General features: G+C 45.3%; 1 protein-coding gene across 3 annotated transcripts in view; it reads left to right on the top strand.

Annotated features, from left to right (window-relative positions):
• Nucleotides 1-10,495, top strand: part of LOC138985623 (uncharacterized) — a 35,510-nt gene extending 25,015 nt beyond the window's left edge. The window contains exons 4-5 of one of the 3 annotated variants that reach the window (XR_011462667.1): nucleotides 104-183; nucleotides 1,202-10,493. Coding sequence is in view for 1 of the 3 variants with exons in the window: in XM_070362850.1 (XP_070218951.1) it covers nucleotides 104-183; nucleotides 1,202-2,150 (1,029 nt within the window). In the remaining 2 variants the exon portion in view is untranslated. Of the gene's footprint in view, nucleotides 1-103 lie in introns of all 3 variants that reach the window. The other 2 variants (XM_070362850.1, XR_011462663.1) reach the window with 2 other exon arrangements.
• Nucleotides 10,496-20,271: the final 9,776 nt, after the last annotated feature.

Raw genomic sequence — 20,271 nt, 5'->3', positions numbered from 1 at the left:
CAGAAGCTTTCTCTATCTCCTTTATACTTTAATAAAACTTTATTACACAAAAGCTCTGAGCGATCAAGCCTTGTCTCTGGCCCAGGATTGAATTCTTCTCCAGGGCCAAGAATCCCGGTGTATTCGCGTGATTGAACGACAACCTTTCATCTTGGGGGCTCATCCAGGATCCTTCAGGACAAGGTAAGGATGCTTGGAGCTTTAGTTATTTGTTCTCTTAGCGAACACATTTTCTGCTGTACTTTACTAACTCTACCGTGTGCTTGTGTGAATGAATGGCATGCCCTGCGTGAAGCAAGTAAGGAGCCCTGCTCTGCGGTTCCACGGTGATCTCATACGGCTTATGGCAGAAACCTGTCAGGGGTTATACCGACCTGTCAATGCCAAGAGGCACCCAATGTCTCCTTCGGGAACCAACCAGAAATGGGCAAAGCGTGTGGACCGAACTCTCCTTTCTCGGTCAAACTTTCCACTCTCTGACCATTTCATAACTCCTTGGGAATTAGAAGTACTAACCTAATCTATCGGATCATAGACTTTCAAGGGACTTGTGATCTATACTGTTATTGTGTACTGTGGCTTAGGTCCCAAACTTGAATTGGTAGTTAAGAAAGCGCCTAGCCTCGCTAGGAATCGAAAGTTCGGAAGCTAGATGGAGCTCTAGCTCCCAGAACATCTCTGAGGTTAAAGGTTACTCAGATTGGGACTGCGATGGTTTTTTTTTCCTTTGGTAATGCCGGCTCTTAATGGATCAGAGGACGCTATTATACTGGTGTGGTGATGCTTGGAAAGAACATCTCAGTTTTATGTTCGTGTCAGTCTTATTGTGGTCAGGAAATACTCAGGGTCGTGCACAGGCACTCAGGTGACGAATGTTTCCCCTAGTAGTCTTAGCTTGGGAGGCATTCTGGAAGGTTACTCTGATTCACCCTGGGTGACATCAGAGGCAAGCAAGATTAAAGGTGAAGAGCTGGACGTCAAGTAGGGATGCTATCAAGTCTACCCCTGGTACATCCCCACCCCATTTCGGTGGTAGAACCAGGAGGGACCCGGACTGCACCTGCGTCGGTAAGGGACAGACTAAGTCCGACCAGGAAGGAAAAGCTTTCGGTGTAACGTCTGTCTACACCCCCATCTAGAGCAGGGAGGGACACCTCTGGTAAAAAAAAATGGTGCTGGTCGCTTTTTTTCTCTCTTACAGATGGGAGCTAACAATTCCAGCCTCACTCACTTTGAACTGTATCCTGAAAAACTGGGATAGATTTGATCCCCAGGGCTTAAAGAAGACACACCTGGTCTTCCTATGTGATACTGCATGGCCACGGTATCCACTGGAGGATGGTGAACGGTGGCCGGTTGGAGGGTCTCTTAAGTATAATACTGTTCTACAATTAGACCGGTTCTGTAAGGAACAAGGGAAATGGGTAGAAGTAGCATATGTGTTGCCCTTTTTCTCTCTGCGAAATATGCCAGACTTATGTCCTAAGGGTATAGATTTGGGTGTGAAACCTTCAGCTCCCTCCTTTACATCTCCTGTCTCAGTACGACCTCAGACTACTCTGGTTTCAGTAGAAACTCAGACCATCGAAGTAAGAGATGAGATGGAGGACAGGAGACAAAGAGAAGAGGAAAAACAGGTTTCTCCAGTCTATCCCTGGGATCATATGCGCAGAGCAGCCAAAGAGACTGAGGAACAGCCACACAAGCTGTTGCCTCTTTATGAAACACCCACAGGGAGAAATAATCAGTCTGTGAGAATTAATAAGCCTTTCTCTTATCAAGAAATACAAAGAATCAAGGAGGATCTGGGAGACTATTTAGAGGACCCAGAAAAATATATTAGAGCTTTTAAAGGTGTTACTATGCTTTATGACCTCACTTGGAAGGATGTGATGTATATCTTGGGACAAATGCTGACTCCCAAGTCAAAGACTCGAGTTTTGGGAAAAGCGGTTGCTTATGGGGATGAATGGCTTGGTAATGAATCAGTAGGGAAGAGGGAGAACGAGATAGTGGCCCTCCCCACTGGGAATCAGGCGGTCCCAACTATAGAACCAGACTTGGACTACAACACAGCTAAAGGAAGATGGGATCAGAGTCATTTTGTTAGATGTATTCTTGAAGGACTTAGGCGCGTTCTAAGCCTTTAAACTATGGCAAATTGGCAGACATAGAACAGGAGGAGAAGGAAGCTCCTGGTAAATTCCTAGATAGACTGAGAGAAGGCCTTTGCAGATTCACTGAGATTGATCCTGAAAGTGAAGAGGGAAAAGTGATCTTAAAGAACAGATTTCTCACTCAGTTGGCTCCAGATATCTGCTGTAAGCTATTAAAACAGGCGTATGGACCAAATCAGTCTTTAGATACTCTGTTACAACTGGCTCAGACAGTCTATTATGGTAGGGAATATGAGGAAAAGAAAGAAAGGCAAAAAAAGACAAAGGAAAAGGCGGAAGCCTTCGCCATGGCTATGAAAAATGTTCTTAAACAGCCTGAGAAAAATGCCCAGAGGGACGCAGGTGAAAAGGGATGGGCTTGCTATTACTGTGGAAAGGAGGGGCACCTCAAGCGGGATTGCCCTCAGGCATCTAAGCCGCCGCCCCCCCCCCCCCCCCCCGCCGGCTCCATGTCCGGTCTGCAAAGGACCACACTGGAAGAGAGACCACCCCCAGAGGCGTAGGTCTCCGGGGTCGGACTCTCAAGACAATCAGGACTGAAGGTGCCCGGGGGTCCCCGCACAAGCTCCTGTCCTAATTACACCTGAGGAACCCCGGGTATTAATTGTCAGGGGCCAATCCGTCGATTTCCTTTTAGATACTGGGGCAACTTATTCTGTGCTTACTGAAGCCCCTGGCCCACTTTCTTCCCTATCCGCTTCTGTAATGGGACTGTCTGGACGAGCCAAAAGGTATTATTTCTGCTATTCTTTATCTTGCAACTGGGTTTCTGTGCTGTTTTCACACTAGTTTCTGATCGTGCCAGAATCTCCCTCACCCTTTTTGGGAAGGGATATACTGAGCAAGGTCCATGCCTCTGTTTTCATGAATATGGAGCCCTTCCTTTCTCTCCCTTTAGTTGAACAAAATGTAAATCCTAGAGTATGAGCTGATGGAAAATCTGTGGGTCGAGCACAAAATGCTAATCCTGTAGTTGTTAAGCTCAAAGACCCGCACGTATTTCCACATAAGAAGCAGTATCCACTGAAACCTGAAGTTAAGGAAGAGTTAAAACCCATCATCGAAAATTTAAAGGAGCAGGGACTATTAATTCCCTGTAACAGTCCTTGCAACACTCCTATTTTGGGTATAAAGAAATCGAATGGTAAATGAAGACTAGTTCAAGATTTATGAATAATAAATGAGGCTGTCGTTCCTTTACACCCCGTGGTGCCTAATCCTTATACTCTATTGTCTGAAATTCCTGAACGGGCCAAATATTTCTCAGCAATTGATTTTAAGGATGCTTTCTATTCAGTGCCTTTGGTGGAAGAAATTTCTATTTACCTTTGAAGACCCTACGCAGCCAGCTTCTCAGTTAACCTGGACAGTTTTGCCCCAGGGATTTCGTGACAGTCCTCACTTATTCGGACAAAGTTTGTCACGGGATCTACAAAACTTTAATAGCTCTGAAGCAGTGGTGTTACAATATGTAGATGATATTTTGCTCTGTGCTGAGACAGAGGAAGCTTGTTCGCGAGCCTCAGAAGATTTCTTAAACTTTCTGGCAGACTGTGGTTACAAGGCATCAAGAGAAAAGGCTCAGCTTTGTCAACAATCGGTTAGATATCTGGGCCTAATCATATCAGAAGGGACTAGGGCCATAGGCCCTGAGAGAATTAAACCTATACTAAATCACCCCCTACCTATGACTTTAAGACAATTGAGAGGATTTTTGGGAATCACAGGTTACTGTTGCATTTGGATTCCGGGTTATGGGGAACTTGCCCGGCCTTTATATAAACTTATAGCTGAAACTCGGCAGACCCAAACCGACAAACTGGTTTGGTCTCCAGAAACTCAAAAGGCTTTTAAGATTCTTCAGACTGCTCTCCTGCAAGCTCCAGCTCTGAGCTTGCCCACAGGGTCAAATTTAATTTGTTTGTCACTGAAAGAAAAGGTGTGGCATTGGGAGTTTTGACACAACCCCGAGGGCCTCACCAGCAACCTATTGCTTATCTAAGCAGAGAATTAGATGTAGTTTCACGTGGGTGGCCCCACTGCCTAAGAGTAATTGGGGCAGCGGCTTTATTAGCACCTGAAGCTTTAAAAATAATTAATGGACGAAACCTTACTGTACTGACTTCTCATGATGTGAGTGGAATATTAAATTCTAAGTTTAATATTTGGATGACAGACAGTAGGCTTCTTAAGTATCAGTCATTGTTGTTAGAAGGACCAGTAACTAAGCTTAAAGTTTGTGGAAATTTAAATCCTGCCACTTTCCTTCCTGAGAAGGAAAATGAAACACCTGATCACGATTGTTCTCAATTCCTAACTTTAAACTATGCAGCTCGGGAGGATCTAAAGGATACCCCATTAGACAATCCTGACATGGAAATATTTACAGATGGCAGTTCTTTTGTTTGGGATGGAAAGCGTAAAGCAGGTTACGCCGTGGTGACTGCTGAACAGGTTTTGGAAGCAAAATCTCTCCCCCAGGGAACCAGTGCTCAGTTAGCGGAGCTTGTGGCTCTGACCCGAGCTCTAGGGTTAAGCAAAGGGCAGCGGATGGGCCTGATAATCTATGTGAGTCTACTTCTGCTTGTTAGGTAGGTAGAATAGGGAAAAAGAGTCCAAAATGGCGGTGGCTAAAAGACAAGGAAGGTCCGAGGACCAGAGTGTAAACTTCAGGCAAAACAAACAGAACAAACAGCACTCCTGGCTAAGCCCAATATGCATAGGGCAGGCCCAAGTGGAGGAAAAAACATGTAAAAGGAGGAGCCAAAGCGCTTTCTATCGGACTCTCTCCTGCGTGCATGCGCGCGCGCGCTCTCTCTCTTTCTCTCTCTCTCTTTCTCTCTCTCTCTCTCCCTCCCCACGCACTCCTCCACTCTCTTCTCTTCGAGTCTTGGATTCTCCTGCTATCTTCTAAATAAAATGAAGCTGTAACACTGATTTGCCTAAGAGCTGTAATACGGTTTGTCCAAGACCCGAGAGCTGTGATGTGCTGAGGGCTTTAATGTCCGTTGCTCCAAATCTTTGTTGTGATGAGACAAAGAACCGAGGAACATACGCGTGACATGCTGACTCCAAAAATCCTGAGTCTGCCGTTGGATCCTCAAGACAATGTCTTCCTGTCCTGGGCTCACTCCTATTCTGCATTCCACAATCGGTCTAACTGCTGGGTCTGTGGAGCACTCCCCTCTTCATCAGTGGAAGGCTTCCCGTGGTGGACATCCCCACTTCAAGTAAAAGACTTTCTCCAAGTCTGTGAATACCTTCGACAACAATCACATGCGATGCCTCTTCTTCATCTGATGACAATTACCAACCCTAAAATGGACTGGTGCAACACTTTGTACTCTAACTATGGACATAATGTGACTTTTAATTTTGGTTATACATTGTCTCAGTTCAATGACTATTTTGCTACATATAAGGTAAATAGGTCTAGATCTAATGGTTTTTTACCTGACGTTTATCAAATATGGGATGAGGTTATATGGCTAACTCCTGAAAAAGGACGTTTAATATCTACTGCCTCTATATGCTGGGAACAAACAGAGCCGTCCCCAAAAGTTAGCCAACAACTTAATTACAATGATTGGAAACAATTGGGATTTTTGTCTCAGGAAACATGCAATGTAATCATTCCCGTGTTTTCCAATCCCAGTTCAGGTTCTCCCTTTGTCTGGCCAGACACGAATTGGGACTGGATATCTCAGTCGCGCTGGCTTGCTCCAAACGGGACTTATTGGATATGTGGCTCTTACCTATGGGCATGGCTTCCCCCTGGTTGGATAGGGAGATGCACCCTGGGTCTAGCCTTTACTCATGGCTTTATATTTTCAGAGCTTCCAGAAAAGCCTGCCAATTTACCCCACCTTAGAACTCGGTGGGCAAGGTCTGTATTTCATTGGTATGATTATTTGGCTGCAGCGTTTGTTCCCTCTTTGGGAACTACAGATGTTATGTTACGAGTGGATGCTTTGATAATTTTACTCAACAGGCATTACAAGATTCTCAAAAGGCTATTTCAGCTCTTAATGCTGAACAAGCACAAATTAGAAAGGTGGTTTTACAAAACAGATTGGCTCTAGATATTCTGACAGCTGCACAAGGAGGAACTTGTGCCATTATTCATACCCAATGCTGTACATATATACCTGATATGAGCACGAATGTTACTCATTTTACTAACCACATGAACAAGATGATTAGGGCCATGGATACTCCTGAAGCCTCAATTGCCTCACTTTGGGAGACGTTAACTAGTTCCCCATGGTGGACAACTATCTTAATTACAATAATTCTGGTTGTTTTGTTCTTGCTGTTTGCTCCCTGCATCTGTAATTGTATAACTGGATTTGTTTCTAGCCGCATGAAAGCTTTTAAGTTACAAATGGTTGCTCAAACTCCTGCTACTGCTGTAGCTTCCTCCAACTACTATTTGGGGACCCTGGATCAGATATCCTCAATATGAGGATTAGGAGAATATGTTGCCTCACCAATTTAGGGACAATGCCCCCTGTCAGCTCGGAAGCAGTTATGGAACGAGAACGACGCCCCTTTTCCCTAGGCAACATAATTCTAAAAGAAAAGGGGGGAATGAGAGAGTCATTTCCTAGGCAGGTTAATAGGGAGTCTAGGGGTCCCCAAGGAGAGAGGGGTCTGGAATTCTCAAGGAGGAAGAAAGGACAAACTTTTTTTTCTTTCTCCACATTCCTTAGGATTATATAACAATAATGTATCCTGCCTAAGGACAGTCTTTGGATTCAACCTTCTGTTATCTTAAAATGTTAATTATGGGAGTAGACCTGGTCTTTACAAGGATGTATCCTGCCTGAGGACAGTGTTATCTTAAAATGTAAATTATGGGAGTAGGTCTGATGAGGTCTTTACAACCTCCAGACATTCTTTGGATTATATAACCTCATTGTTAACACTAGCAAGCAGGTACTCTTTCTGCCCCCTTCTGATGCCTATGTCAGAAGCTTTCTCTATCTCCTTTATACTTTAATAAAACTTTATTACACAAAAGCTCTGAGCGATCAAGCCTCGTCTCTGGCCCCGGATTGAATTCTTCTCCTTGGGGCCAAGAATCCCGGTGTATTCGCGTGATTCAACAGCAACCTTCCACATAGGAACCTGGAATGTCAGGTCCATGAATCAAGGCAAAGTGGATGTAGTCAAACAGGAGATTGCAAGAGTGAACGTCAACATTTTAGGAATCAGCAAACTAAAATGGACTGGAATGGGTGAATTTAACTCAGATGACCATTATATCTACTACTGTGGGCAAGAATCCCTTAGAAGAAATGGAGTAGCCATCATAGTCAACATAAGAGTCTGAAATGCAGTACTTGGATGCAGTCTCAAAAATGACAGAATGATCTCTGTTTGTTTCCAAGGCAAACCATTCAATATCATGGTAATCCAAGTCTTTGCCCTGACCAGTAACACTGAAGAAGCTGAACAGTTCTATGAAGACCTACGAGACCTTTTAGAATTAACACCCCAAAAAGATATCCTTTTCATTATAGGGGACTGGAATGCAAAAGTAGGAAGTCAAGAAACACCTGGAGTAACAGGCAAATTTGGCTTTGGAGTACAGAATGAAGCAGGGCAAAGGCTAACAGAATTTTGCCAAGAGAACACACTGGTTATAGCAAATACCCTCTTCCAACAACACAAGAGAAGAGTCTACACATGGACATCTCCAGATGGCCAACACTGAAATCAGACTGATTATATTATTTGCAGCCAAAGATGGAGAAGCTCTATACAGTCAGCAAAAACAAGACTGGGAGCTGACTTTGGCTCAGATCATGAACTCCTTATTGCCAAAATCAGACTTCAGTTGAAGAAAGTAGGGAAAACCACTAGGCCATTCAGGTATGACCTAAATAAAATCCCTTACAATTATAGGAAGTGAGAAATAGATTTAAGGGACTAGATCTAATACACAGAGTGCCTGATGAACTATGGACAGAGGTCCATGACATTGTACAGGAGACAGGGATCAAGACCATCCCTAAGAAAAAGAAATGCAAAGAAGCAAAATGGCCATCTGAGGAGGCCTTACAAATAGCTGTGAAAAGAAGGAAAGTGAAAAGCAAAGGAGAAAAGGAAAGATATACCCATTTGAATGCAGAGTTCCAAAGAATAACAAGGAAAGATAAGAAAGCCTTCCTCCGTGATAAGTGGAAAGAAATAGAGAAAAACAATAGAATGGGAAAGACTAGAGATCTCTTCAAGAAAATGAGAGATACCAAGGGAACATTTCATGCAAAGATGAGCTCAATAAAGGACAGAAATGATATGGGCCTAACAGAAGTAGAAGATATTAAGGTGTCAAGAATACACAGAAGAACTGTACAAAAAAGATCTTCATGACCCAAATGATCATGATGGTGTCATCACTCACCTAGAGCCAGACATCCTGGAATGTGAAGTCAAGTCAGTCTTAGGAAGCATCACTGTGAACAAAGCTAGTGGAGGTGATGAAATTCCAGTTGAGCTATTTCAAATCCTGAAAGATGATGCTGTGGAAGTGCTGCACTCAATATGTCAGCAAATTTGGAAAACTCAGCAGTGGCCACAGGACTGGAAAAGGTCAGTTTTCATTCCAGTCCCAAAGAAAGGCAATGCCAAAGAATGCTCAAACTACTGCACAATTGCACTCATCTCACATGCTAGTAAAGTAATGCTCAAAATTCACCAAGCCAGGCTTCAATGATACGTGAACTGTGAACTTCCAGATGTTCAAGCTGGTTCTAGAAAAGTCAGAGGAACCAGAGATCAAATTGCCAACATCTGCTGGATCATCGAAAAAGCAAGAGAGTTCCAGAAAAACATCTATTTCTGCTTTATTGACTATGCCAAAGCCTTTGACTGTGTGGATCACAATAAACTGTGGAAAATTCTTCAAGAGATGGGCATACCAGACCACCTGACCTGCCTCTTGAGAAATTTGTATGCAGGTCAGGAAGCAACAGTTAGAACTGGACATGGAACAACAGACTGGTTCCAAATAGGAAAAGGAGTACGTCAAGGCTGTATATTGTCACCCTGCTTATTTAACTTATATGCAGAGTACATCATGAGAAATGCTGAGCTGGATGAAGCACAAGCTGGAATCAAGATTGCTGTGAGAAATATCATTAACCTCAGATATGCAGATGACACCACCCTTATGGCAGGAAGTTAAGAAGAACTAAAGAGCCTCTTGATGAAAGTGCAAGAGGAGAGTGAAAAAGTTGGCTTAAATCTCAACATTCAGAAAACTAAGATCATGGCATCTGGTCCCATCAGTTTATGGCAAATAGATGGGAAACAGTGGAAACAGTGTCAGACTTTGTTTTTGGGGGCTCCAAAATCACTGCAGATGGTGACTGCAGCCATGAAATCAAAAGACTCCTTGGAAGGAAGGTTATGACCAACCTAGACAGCATATGAAAAAGCAGAGACATTACTTTGCCAACAAAGGTCCATCTAGGTTTTCCAGTAGTCATGTATGGATTTGAGAGTTGGACTATAAGGAAAGCTGAGCGTCGAAGAATTGATGCTTTTGAACTGTGGTGTTGGAAAAGACTCTTGAGAGTCCCTTGGACTGCAAGGAGATCCAACCAGTCCATCCTAAAGGAGATCAGTCCTGGGTGTTCATTGGAAGGACTGATGCTGAAGCTGAAACTCCAATACTTTGGCCACCTGATGGGAAGAGCTGACTCATTTGAAAAGACCCTGATGCTGGGAAAGATTGAAGGTGAGAGGAGAAGGGGACGACAGAGGATGAGATGGTTGGATGACATCACCGACTCAATGGACATGAGTTTGGATAAACTCCAGGATTTGTTGATGGACAGGGAGGCCTGGAATGCTGCAGTCCGTGGAGTCGCAAAGAGTCGGACGTGACTGAGCAACTGAACTGAACTGAACCGAATGGAACTTTGTGGTGATGCACCTCACCACTAGGCGGAGCTTGTTCTATTATTTTCTGTTCTAAACATTAAAAAGTCTTCTGGATGATGTGCCATCAACAATGGTAAATGTAGGGAACTCCCCGGTGGTCCAGTTGATAAGACTTGGCCCTTTCACTGCCAGGTCCGGGCTTCAATCCCTGGTCAGGGAACTAAGATCCTGTGTGCATGTGTACATGCTAAGTTGTTTCAGTCATATCCAACTCTTTGCAACTCTATGGACTGTGGCCCACCAGGCTCTTCTATCCATGGATTCTTCAGGCAGGAATACTGGAGTGGGTTTCCTTGCCCTACTTCAGGGGATCTTCCTGACCCAGGGATCAAACCCATGTCTTATGTCTCCTGCATTGGCAGGTTCTTTACCACTAAGAGGCACCTGCGAAGCCCACAGGATCCTGCAAGCTGTGAAAAAAAAAAAAAAATGGACAATGAAGTTTTGGGTGTGTTTCCCTGAGCAAGTCATTTCACCTTGCCTCTCATTCAGCTTCAGTTTGCTCATCTGTAGCAGAGAACAAATAAGTCCACTTTACAGTCTTCCAGAGCAGAAATTCTGCTGGGAGTGGGGGGAGCGGGGAGAGTGTGCTGTTACTAATGTGATCAAGCGGTAGGAATCCAGGGAGCACTCTAAAGGTCCCAGATCACCTTTACTCAAGTGATAACCTGTATTCTCTCACTTATGGGGTAAGGTCCAGGTCACTGTGGTTATGAAAGGAGGACTGGCTGCCAGACTCACAGTTTGGCTCATGCCAGGCAGCCAGACCTCCAGGTCAGGGCCCTGACTGCAAATGTGGTCGACAGCAGCTATCCCAGGAGGAAGTTTTGTCCCATCAGGAAACAAAAGAGCTGACATCTGAGCCAAGCTTAGAAACATGACCCAGAGAACAGGAGAAAGAACTATGCAGCCTCCAAGAGAAGCCTGGGAAGGTATTTCTGGGGCCCAGGAGCAAGATTACCAGTATAAAAGTTACAGGGAAGAACTGACTCCATGTTAGATCTGTTTCTTTTACTTTAACCTTTGCTTCTCATTGCTTTTGTTAAGTAAAAGGATACTGTCCATACAAAATAGCCTGCCTCAGGGAACCCAGCCCCTCTGCCAGAAGGTTAAACCAAAACACCTTTGTTCAGGACCATGTTCACCTGTGGATGGCTACAGGAAGGAAGACATTAACTCATACCCTCCCCAAGATTGGCCATTCTAGAAGATAGCTGCAAGATTAATGGCCTTTTTACTTTAATCCTCCCATCCCCCCATATTCTATAAAAGAACCTGGCATCCAGACCCTGATAAAGATGGTTATCTTGAGACATTAGTCTGCCATCTTGTCAGTCAGCCAGCTTTCCTGGTAAAGTTGTATTACTTGCCTTGACACCTCTCTCTGTTAAGTGGACTATTGTGTAGTGAGTAGAGAGAGCTTGGACTCGGTAACAGAAGGGTGCTGTGGGATGGGGGAGATGCATAGAAAAGTCACAGACTTAGGGCAGACTTACAGTCAAATAGCATCATGACTCCATGCTTTAGACATACAATGAAGATGAATGAAACGTATGAAGAGAAAAGATTCAGAAAGATCTAGTCAAGATGAAAATTAGCAAGACATCTTTGTGAAGCAGACACAAGCAGAGGTGGTCAAAGGGGAGAGGCATGGGCCTGGGCTGGGTCCAGAGAGGGGCTGGTGGCTGGGCGATTTTCTTTAGCTTTCATGTAGTCAGTTCAGTTCAGTTCATTTCAGTCACTGAATTGTGTCCGACTCTTTGCGACCCCATGGTCTGCAGCGCGCCAGGCCTCCCTGTCCATCACCAACTTCCGGAGTTTACTCAAACTCATGTCCATTGAGCCCGTGATGCCATCCAACCATCTCATCCTCTGTTCTCTTCTCCTCCCGCCTTCAATCCTTCCCAGCATCAGGGTCTTTTCAAATAAGTCAGTTCATATGGAGTAGCTGGGACTAAAAACGCCCGTGTGCACAACCTCATGGAGAGTGCCTGGGAAAGATGAACAGGGAAAGGGACAGGAAAGTCGAAAAGGGGAAGATGAACAGACTCTCCAGTCCCAGCAGCTCCATCTTGAGGAAACACCTGGGGAAAGTATCATGTGTGAGCCAAAGGTCAGGAGGCATGTGAAGAATGTGCTGATGGTAAAGTGAAAACGGGAAACCACCTAAATGCTCAAAGGAAAGGGTGAAATCAAGACCTTTGTGTGGTGTAATTCATGCAATGGGATACTCTCCAGTCATTGAAATGGACAGAGCAGAGCTATACATGTCAGCATGGCTGGATCTGGCAAAGCACTACCCAGCTGTGCCTGGCTTGCTGGGGCTGGGAGCGGGGAATGTCTCTCCTGGGGATGCTGATGGCAGTGCTTTGTTATTCAGTCTACCCCAGGCATTCCTGAGAGGAAATAGACAGGGTTGTTCCGGATTGTGAGACGTGTCAGGGGTAGATCAGGGAGAGGTGAGATGACCTGAAGGTGCTAACTTAAAAAAAATAATTAAATATTTCTTTTTATTTATTTACTGCACTGGGTCTTAGTTTTGGCATTCAGGATCTAGTTCCCTGACCAGGGATCGAACGCCCCCGCCCCAGCCTCTGGCATTGGGACCATGGGATCCATTGGCCACTGGATCATCAGGTAAGTCCCAAGGGTGCTAACTTCTATCAGGTGCTTCAAGTAAGAAGTTACATGTCCCTTACTCCTCTGGTTTAGAACTAGCATCTGCCTTTTTCCTTTCCGTAGAAGGCCTTCCTTTTATGTAGGTGCTAATGGAAAGCAGGTATTGAGTCTTGAGAATGTTGCAAGAGAAAAAATTTTCAGGAATTTCCTCTTTCTATAACAAGAGAGGATAGACACCACTCCAGGTCATATAAAATTGATTTAAAGGCTCTTATCTGAATAAAGTGTAGAATTGAGACTACTTATGAACAAAAGTTGGTGATGGACAAGGAGGCCTGGCGTGCTGCGATTCATGTCACAAAGAGTCGGACACGACTGAGCAACTGATCTGATCTGATGTGATGAAACGTCAGGGCAGTGTGTAATTTCCTTGGTTCTGTCTCGTCACAACAAAAATTTAAAGTGACAGATATTAAAGCCCTTGGACAGAACGTGTCTCAGCTCTCGAAAGACCGTGTTACAGCTCTCAGCTCTCGGCCAGATCACTGTTACAGCTCCGTTTTATTTAGAAAATAAAAGGAAAATACATCCTCATGGCGTGAGGGCATGCCAACCCAAAAGACGCAAAGAGGAAAGAGAGCGAGCACACGGACATGAGCGGGTGAGAGAGACCCCCAGCGCTTTGGCTCCTCATTTTATATGTTTTTTTCCTCCCTCTGGGCCTGCCCTATGTAAATTGGGCCAGCCAGGAGTGCTGTTTGCTCTACCTGAAGTCTTCACTCCAGTCCTCAGACCTTCCTCTGTTCTATTTTCGTGGGCTTTTCCCTTCCTTGTCTTTTAGCCACTGCCCTTCTGGACTCCTTTTTCCTATTCGAACTACCTAACATTCCCCCTCAATAGATGGGAGGCCCAGTTCTTTGGGAATAGGGGCGTCAAGGTCTTTCTGGCTACTTCCTGCTGAACTGGTATGGCGAAGGGCATTGGGCCTCCCCCTCTTGCCAGTCTCAGGCCTCAGAGTCCTTATAGCGGTGTCCATCTAAGGGTGAGCAATATTTTCCATGGTCGGTTGTAACTTTATATATCCTTGTTGAACTGGCACTGCATGTTGTAGCTTGTTGACCTGGGTAGAGACAAAATGGGTTAGACAATTGATAAAACATGGAGCAATCATAAGCAGCATCAATATGGCATAACAAGGGCTAGTTAGGGGCATTAGCCAACTCCAAATTCCCATCACCAGGATGGCTCAAGTCCCTCCTTGTTCAGGGATCAGAAGATCTATCTCCTGTCTGTTTTGGAATACAACCCCTGCCAAGCTGTGTTGGTTCTTTAGAGCTGTCCTGAGAAACCTTATCCCCAGAAACTAGATTTTGGGGGTGTTCATTAGAATGACACTCATTGGTAGTCCTGAATAGGCATCTAAGATCTCCCAGGGGCTCACAGGTGTATTGAGTATCCTCTTCTGTTTTCTTCCACGGCTTGACTCGTAAGTAGTGAATCCAGGAGTCATGTCCTGGTCCCTTGACTGCTGTGGGGGTAGAAAGTATTACAGGGTAGGGACCCTTCCATGTGGGCTGGAGTTGAGCCTTTGGGGACCCATCTTTCCAGACTTTAATTAGGACTTGAGTCCCTGGGGCATATGGCAGTGACTCCTTAGAATCTTTTGTGTCCTAGTTGACACCCCACAAGCATATATCCTGTTGGAATTGACCAACGGCCATGGTATAAGACTGGAGGGTCTGAGATTCTGGATCTAGGAAGAGGTCATTGACGTAAAGAAAAGGTCCCCCATATAGCATCTCAGAAGGACTAAGACCAATCTCTTCCTGAGGGGCAATTCGGGTGTGGAGGAGAGCTATTGATAAAGCCTCCTTCCATCCCAGAGAGGTCTCCTGGGTTATCTTTTTTATCGCTGATTTTAAGAATTGGTTGGCTCTTTCTACTTTTCCTGAAGGCCTCCAGGCACAATGGAGATAATAAGTAATGCCCAATGCTTTTGAGACCCCTTGGGTGACCTTAGAAGTAAATGATGTCCCGTTGTCACTTTGTAATGACCTGGGCAGACCAAATCTTGGAATAATTTCACGGAGCAGTTTTTTCATCACCTCCTCAGCCCTCTCAGTCCAGGTGGGAAAGCCTTCAATCCATCCTGTGAATGTATCTATCATGACTAATAGGTATTTATACCCTTGAGAAACTGGCATCTGGGTGAAGTCCATCTGCCAGTCCTCTCCTGGGTAGGCCCCACGTCGTTGGACTGGCTGGGCCGGCTGGGGTCTTCGAGCTCCTTGGGGGTTGTTTAATTGGCAAGTGGGACAAGAGGAGACCACCTGCCTTACAGTCGTTTGGAGGCCTGTTCCTCTGAAGGACCTTTCTAGTAATCTTTGAAGGGCCTTTTCCCCTAAATGAGTGGTGGCATGTAAGGAGTTAACCAACTTCCATTGGAAGTTCCCAGGCAGAAAAAGGAGTCCCTCCTTTTAGAACCACCCCATATGATCTTCTTGAAAGTCCTCACTCTTAGCTTTAAGAGTCTCACCTTCAGTATATGAAGGAGTTTCTGGCAAATTAGTCTGTGAACTAAGGTGGCAACCTCTATTAGGTCATGATTCTGTAATGCTGCTCTCTTAGCTGCCTGATCAACTGCTTGGTTCCCTCGTGCCACTTCTGTGCTCCCTTTTTAGTGTCCTTTACAGTGGGAGGCTGAAACCTCAGCGGGCAGATGGACTGCCTCCAAGAGTCTAAGGATTTGATCACCATATTTGATTGGGGACCCTCGGGTGGTAAAGTGGTGGCCTCTTTCTTTCCAAATAGCAGCATGCACATGTAGCAACAGAAAGACATACTTGGAGTCAGTGTAAATAGCTACTCTTTTTCCTTTTCCCAGCTCTAAAGCTCGAGTCAGGGCTATGAGCTCAGCTTATTGGGCTCAAGTACCTGGTGGCAAAGGTTTAGCCACTACCGTGTCAAAATTGGAGACTACTGCATATCTGGCTCTTCTTTTTCCATACAAGACAAAGCTGCTGCCATCAATGTACCAGATTTCCTCAGAATTGGTCAGAGGATCTTCCAACAATCCTTCTCGGGGTTTTGTCCAGTGAGCCAAGGTTTCTAGGCAAGAGTGAAAGGGGAGAGAGCCCTCGGGGGTAGGTAGGAGGGTGGCTGGGTCAAGAACCTCACAAGGGGATATAGTGAGGCCTGGATTTTCCATCAGCAGTACTTGATATCTGAGGATTCTTTAATCAGACATCCATAAATGTCCTCCCCCATTTAGGAGTTGTTTCACTCAGGGGCTGGTAAAAATAGTTAGTTTGCCCCCAAAAGAGAGTTTTAAAGCATCTTCTATCAGGACTGCAGTAGCTGCAAGATTTTGAAGGCAGGGAGAAATTTCTTCCCAATAAGGGAAGAAACTGGTGGGAAAATATTTGTCCATCCCAGTAACAAAGTGCTCAGGTGAATCTTTTAGTAGTTGTTTTTCCTGTAGCATCCAAATGGTATAGATTTGGGAGGAGAAGGCTCCAGAGTAGGAGGTCAGGACAGAATAGGTAGCCCCCATATCAACCAAGAAATTCTCGGACCTACCTACCACATCCAGTTGCACCCTTGGCTAAGCCCCATGATGGTTATCTGTGACAAGTGGGCTGGCCAAAGTGGGCTGCTTCAGTCCTGTTGAACCCTCGTGAGGGAAGGCTTGGTGCTTGACCTTGAGGCTCTTGCGTCCTGAGGGCAGAGTGCCACCCAATGTCCCAGTTGATGGCATTTACAGCAAGCCACTTTAGGAGACTTGTCACGGTTTGGACACTCTTTGGCCCAATAGCCCACCTATCTATAGATTAGGCATTTGCCTAGTGCCTTGTCCTTCAAGGACTCGGGGTTTGCCATAGGGCCTCCCTGGAGGGCGGCCAGCATCTGGGCATGCCTTGTCTCTTTCCTTTTCTCCTTCTGGGCCTTGGCTTCTTCTGTTCTCTGTTATAAAAGGTATTGGTGGCTGTCTGGACCATCTCATCTAAAGAGGCAGCAGGGTCCTGCTGCTGTAGCTGCTGTAACTTAATTCTGATATCTGATGCACATTGGGACAGGAATTTGTCCTTTAAAATCACCCGTCTCTCATAAGAGTCTAAGTCCACATTGGTTAAATTTTGCAGGGCCTCTTTTAGCCTTTCCAGAAAGGCAGTGGGGTTCTCATTAGGCTCCTGAGTTATTGCTGAGACCCAGGCATAGCTGATTACTTTTTGCTGGGATGCTTTCAGTCCTGCCTTCACATAGATTAGAAAATGATCCTTTTCCCAGATGTTCTCAGGGTGATTATAATTCCAATTAGGATCTGAGGAGGGGACTGCAGTTTCCCCTACTGGGTATTTACCACTTGACATGTGAAGCCCCGTTGCATATCTTAGGGCTTCCTTTAAAACCCAAGTATGCTCAGGAGCAAATAAAGTTTGACTAAATATGACCATGATGTCCTTCCACGTCAAGTTGAAAGTCAAGGTAATGTGTTGGAATGGACCTATATATTTGCCTGCGTCATTTGTATAGCTTCCCATGTCTTGTTTGATCTGTCTTAGTTCTAAGAGGGAGAAGGGCTTATGGACCCGGGTTGGTCCAAATTCTCCTCCAGTTTCAACTAAAGGACATACTCGAGCTGGCTTCTGTGGAGGGGGTGCTCCCAGATACAGGGGCACGTTTGGATACAAGGAAAGAGCACCAGGCAACTCGGGAGCTGTGGGAGGTGACCCTTCATGGGGGGGTTCCTTCGCTTGGTTGTCTGTGCCTAACATCATTTGCCTAGTGGGCTCACTTTTAGGGCATACAACAATCCCATACTTAAGACAGAGTTCCTTCATATCTCTCAGTCGGAAGAAAATTTGGACATAGGGGATCTCTGTCCATTTCCCTTGTCTTTTGCATAATAATTCTAGCTGCAGGATGGTATTGTAATTTAAACTCCCATCCTCTGGCCAGTGTTCCTTGTCCCCCAGAGGATACTGTGGCCACGCAATGGCACAAAAGAATTTTAAGTGACTTCTCCTTAGAGTTAGAGGATCAGCTCTAACAGCTTCCAGTCATCAAGGATGCATCTCAAGGGTGTCTGTTGGGAAGTGGATTGGTTATTTGCAACCTGAAAGACAGTCATTACAGAGAGGAAAAGAAAGAGAAAAAACTAATAGGCCTCCTTCAATTTCCATGGGTGGACTTCCTTAGGGGTGAGTCTTTTTGAGACTTATCCTACCCAGTATTGTTGTAACCTGAGAGCCAGGCAAGGGTTAGGGTGCAGATCCAGGCAAGCTGAGGCATGACAGCCTCCTGGAGGTGCAGGTGGGACTCCCGAGAATTGGGTCCCTGGGCGGGTCAAGGCATGACGACCTCCTGGGACCCCTGGACTGGCGGGTCCCTGAGCAAGTTGTGGCTTGACAGCCTTTCAGGTACCAGATCCCTAGGCAGGTCGAGGCATGTCTACCTCCTGAGACTCCCAGACTGGAGTTGGGTGTCCCCAAGGTCTCTAGCGTGACCAGTGCTGGGTAGGATTAAGGGGTTGTAATTTTAACTCATTGTCAGTTTGTTCATCGCAGATGGGAATAGATATCATGATGTGAAGCAATCCAAGCCTGTGCCCTGAGACCGGGAACCTGGTGAAACAGTCATAAGCTCTATGTTCTTACTGCTCTAAGGGAATGTAAGTCACTGATTTCCTCCCCTAGTCCCCCATAAGAGCAGGTTAGGGTGTCTCCAATGGTAAACATTTCATTGTCATAGACCCACTTGAGATAATAACGGAAATAATGACAAAGGAGTGGGTTATTTAGCTCTGTTGTTGTAGCCATGCGTTCCGGGAAACAAACTCACTCAGAAGGACAATGCAGATAGTGGAGTGCAGTTTATTACACCAGCGGGCCCAAGGCAGAGTCTCCTCTTAGCCAAGGACCCACCAGCATTTGTGAAAATCTTTTATACCCTACGTGTACGTGTCTGAACCCACCACTCCAAATTCCTTGAGACTTACATAAACCAAGGAAAATACAATCCCAATAACCCCATCATTCACGTGCTATGTGCTCATGTGCTCAAACAGTCAAGCAATTAGCCAATAATCAATAAACCCGAGGTTACACTCCGATAGATACAGAAAAATTTATGGCCTGTCTGGAGGAAGGGGTGATTAGTGTATGTTTTCTCTTAGGCGATGAGTAACCTAGATACGATCTTCAAGGTTCCCCTGTCTGGAGGGGGTCTTATCCTTCCTTCTGTTGTTGTTTTCATAGGGACTAAACACAGAGTTCAGAGTCCATTGGAAAGGTGGCCGAGCATGGTCAGCATGAACAGGCCTAAGATGGAGTCCAGGCCCTATGAATTCCTTCTTCACTGTTAGGGGCATTAAAGTATTTTAATAATAGGCTGGGTGGAGCAATGTTGCCTACAAGGGGGCAGGGTCCTGGTTGTAGGAGTTAATAATTGGCTTAAGAACAAATTGGTAAGAGGCAACAGACCAGATGTTCTATAAAAGTGGAATGGAGATTTGATCCTGGGGTATGTTTGTAACTTTAGGAGAAGGGTGGTAAGGGTTTGGGCCCAAACAGCCTGCAGGGCTTAACTCCCAAAGTGGCAAATATTATCCTTGGAAGCCCAGTTGCCTTTGAAGGGAGGCCAACAGATGGACTTCTAGCAGGCACTGTGTGCCTCTCACCTGCCCTGCCGGGTTCACTGAGAGATGCTGGTGCTGCACATGTTGTAGGAAACACTCTTTGGCCCAATAGCCCACCTATTGGAAGATGAAGGCCTGAATATCTAGAGGGGCTGGCTATTATACAGTATTTCCCTCCCAAGAGCCAGCTATTTTCTGGTTGTCCCTCCGGAAGACTGCAGAGGCAACATTGTGGGCCTGGATGGGGATCAGGAAAAGAGCATGAAACAGGAGGGAAGGGTGCAGGGCACAACTTTTGAAAGAATGACATAGTGCAAGGGCATAACATAAACTGATTAAAATCAGTTGGGTCCAAGATGATAAGTCAAATTGAACTAAACCTTAATCCCCAGTCTGTAAACTAAATGACACCCAGAGGTGGCAGGACAGCCCCAGGACACCATCAGAAGAAGAGTGGGTGGTTCCCCAATGGTTGGGATGATCCTCCCACTCATTAGCATATGAATTCACCCAGCTCCCAAAACCTAGCCCAGCCACATTGCATGGCCTAAGCCCTTGCACTCTGCAATGGCCCACACCCTGCAGGGTGTACTTCTCTCTGAATCCTAACAAATCCACCTATCACCTACTGCTGTGTCTCTAACTGAATTTTTGCAATCAGTCATCAGAGCCTGAGCTTCATTAGGTCCTGAAGCCAGGCATCATGGGTTTTGGCTGGGCTTCCTCCAAGGAAAAATGAAATCTTAAAGCTTTGTATAGATTAAAAAAATAAATCCTTGTGCTCCATCCCCTAAATTCAAATCACCTCCCTAGTACACCAGTTCTAGAGTATCTGACTGTTGAATTCTCATTTAAAAATAGGAAAGAATATTGTATCTGAATAAA

The sequence above is a fragment of the Bos mutus genome, chromosome 25 (genome assembly GCF_027580195.1).
Source record: "Bos mutus isolate GX-2022 chromosome 25, NWIPB_WYAK_1.1, whole genome shotgun sequence".
In the NCBI taxonomy this organism is placed as follows: Eukaryota; Metazoa; Chordata; class Mammalia; order Artiodactyla; family Bovidae; genus Bos; species Bos mutus.
Note: the sequence above shows the minus strand (reverse complement) of the source record. Positions and strands in the feature narration are given on the sequence as shown.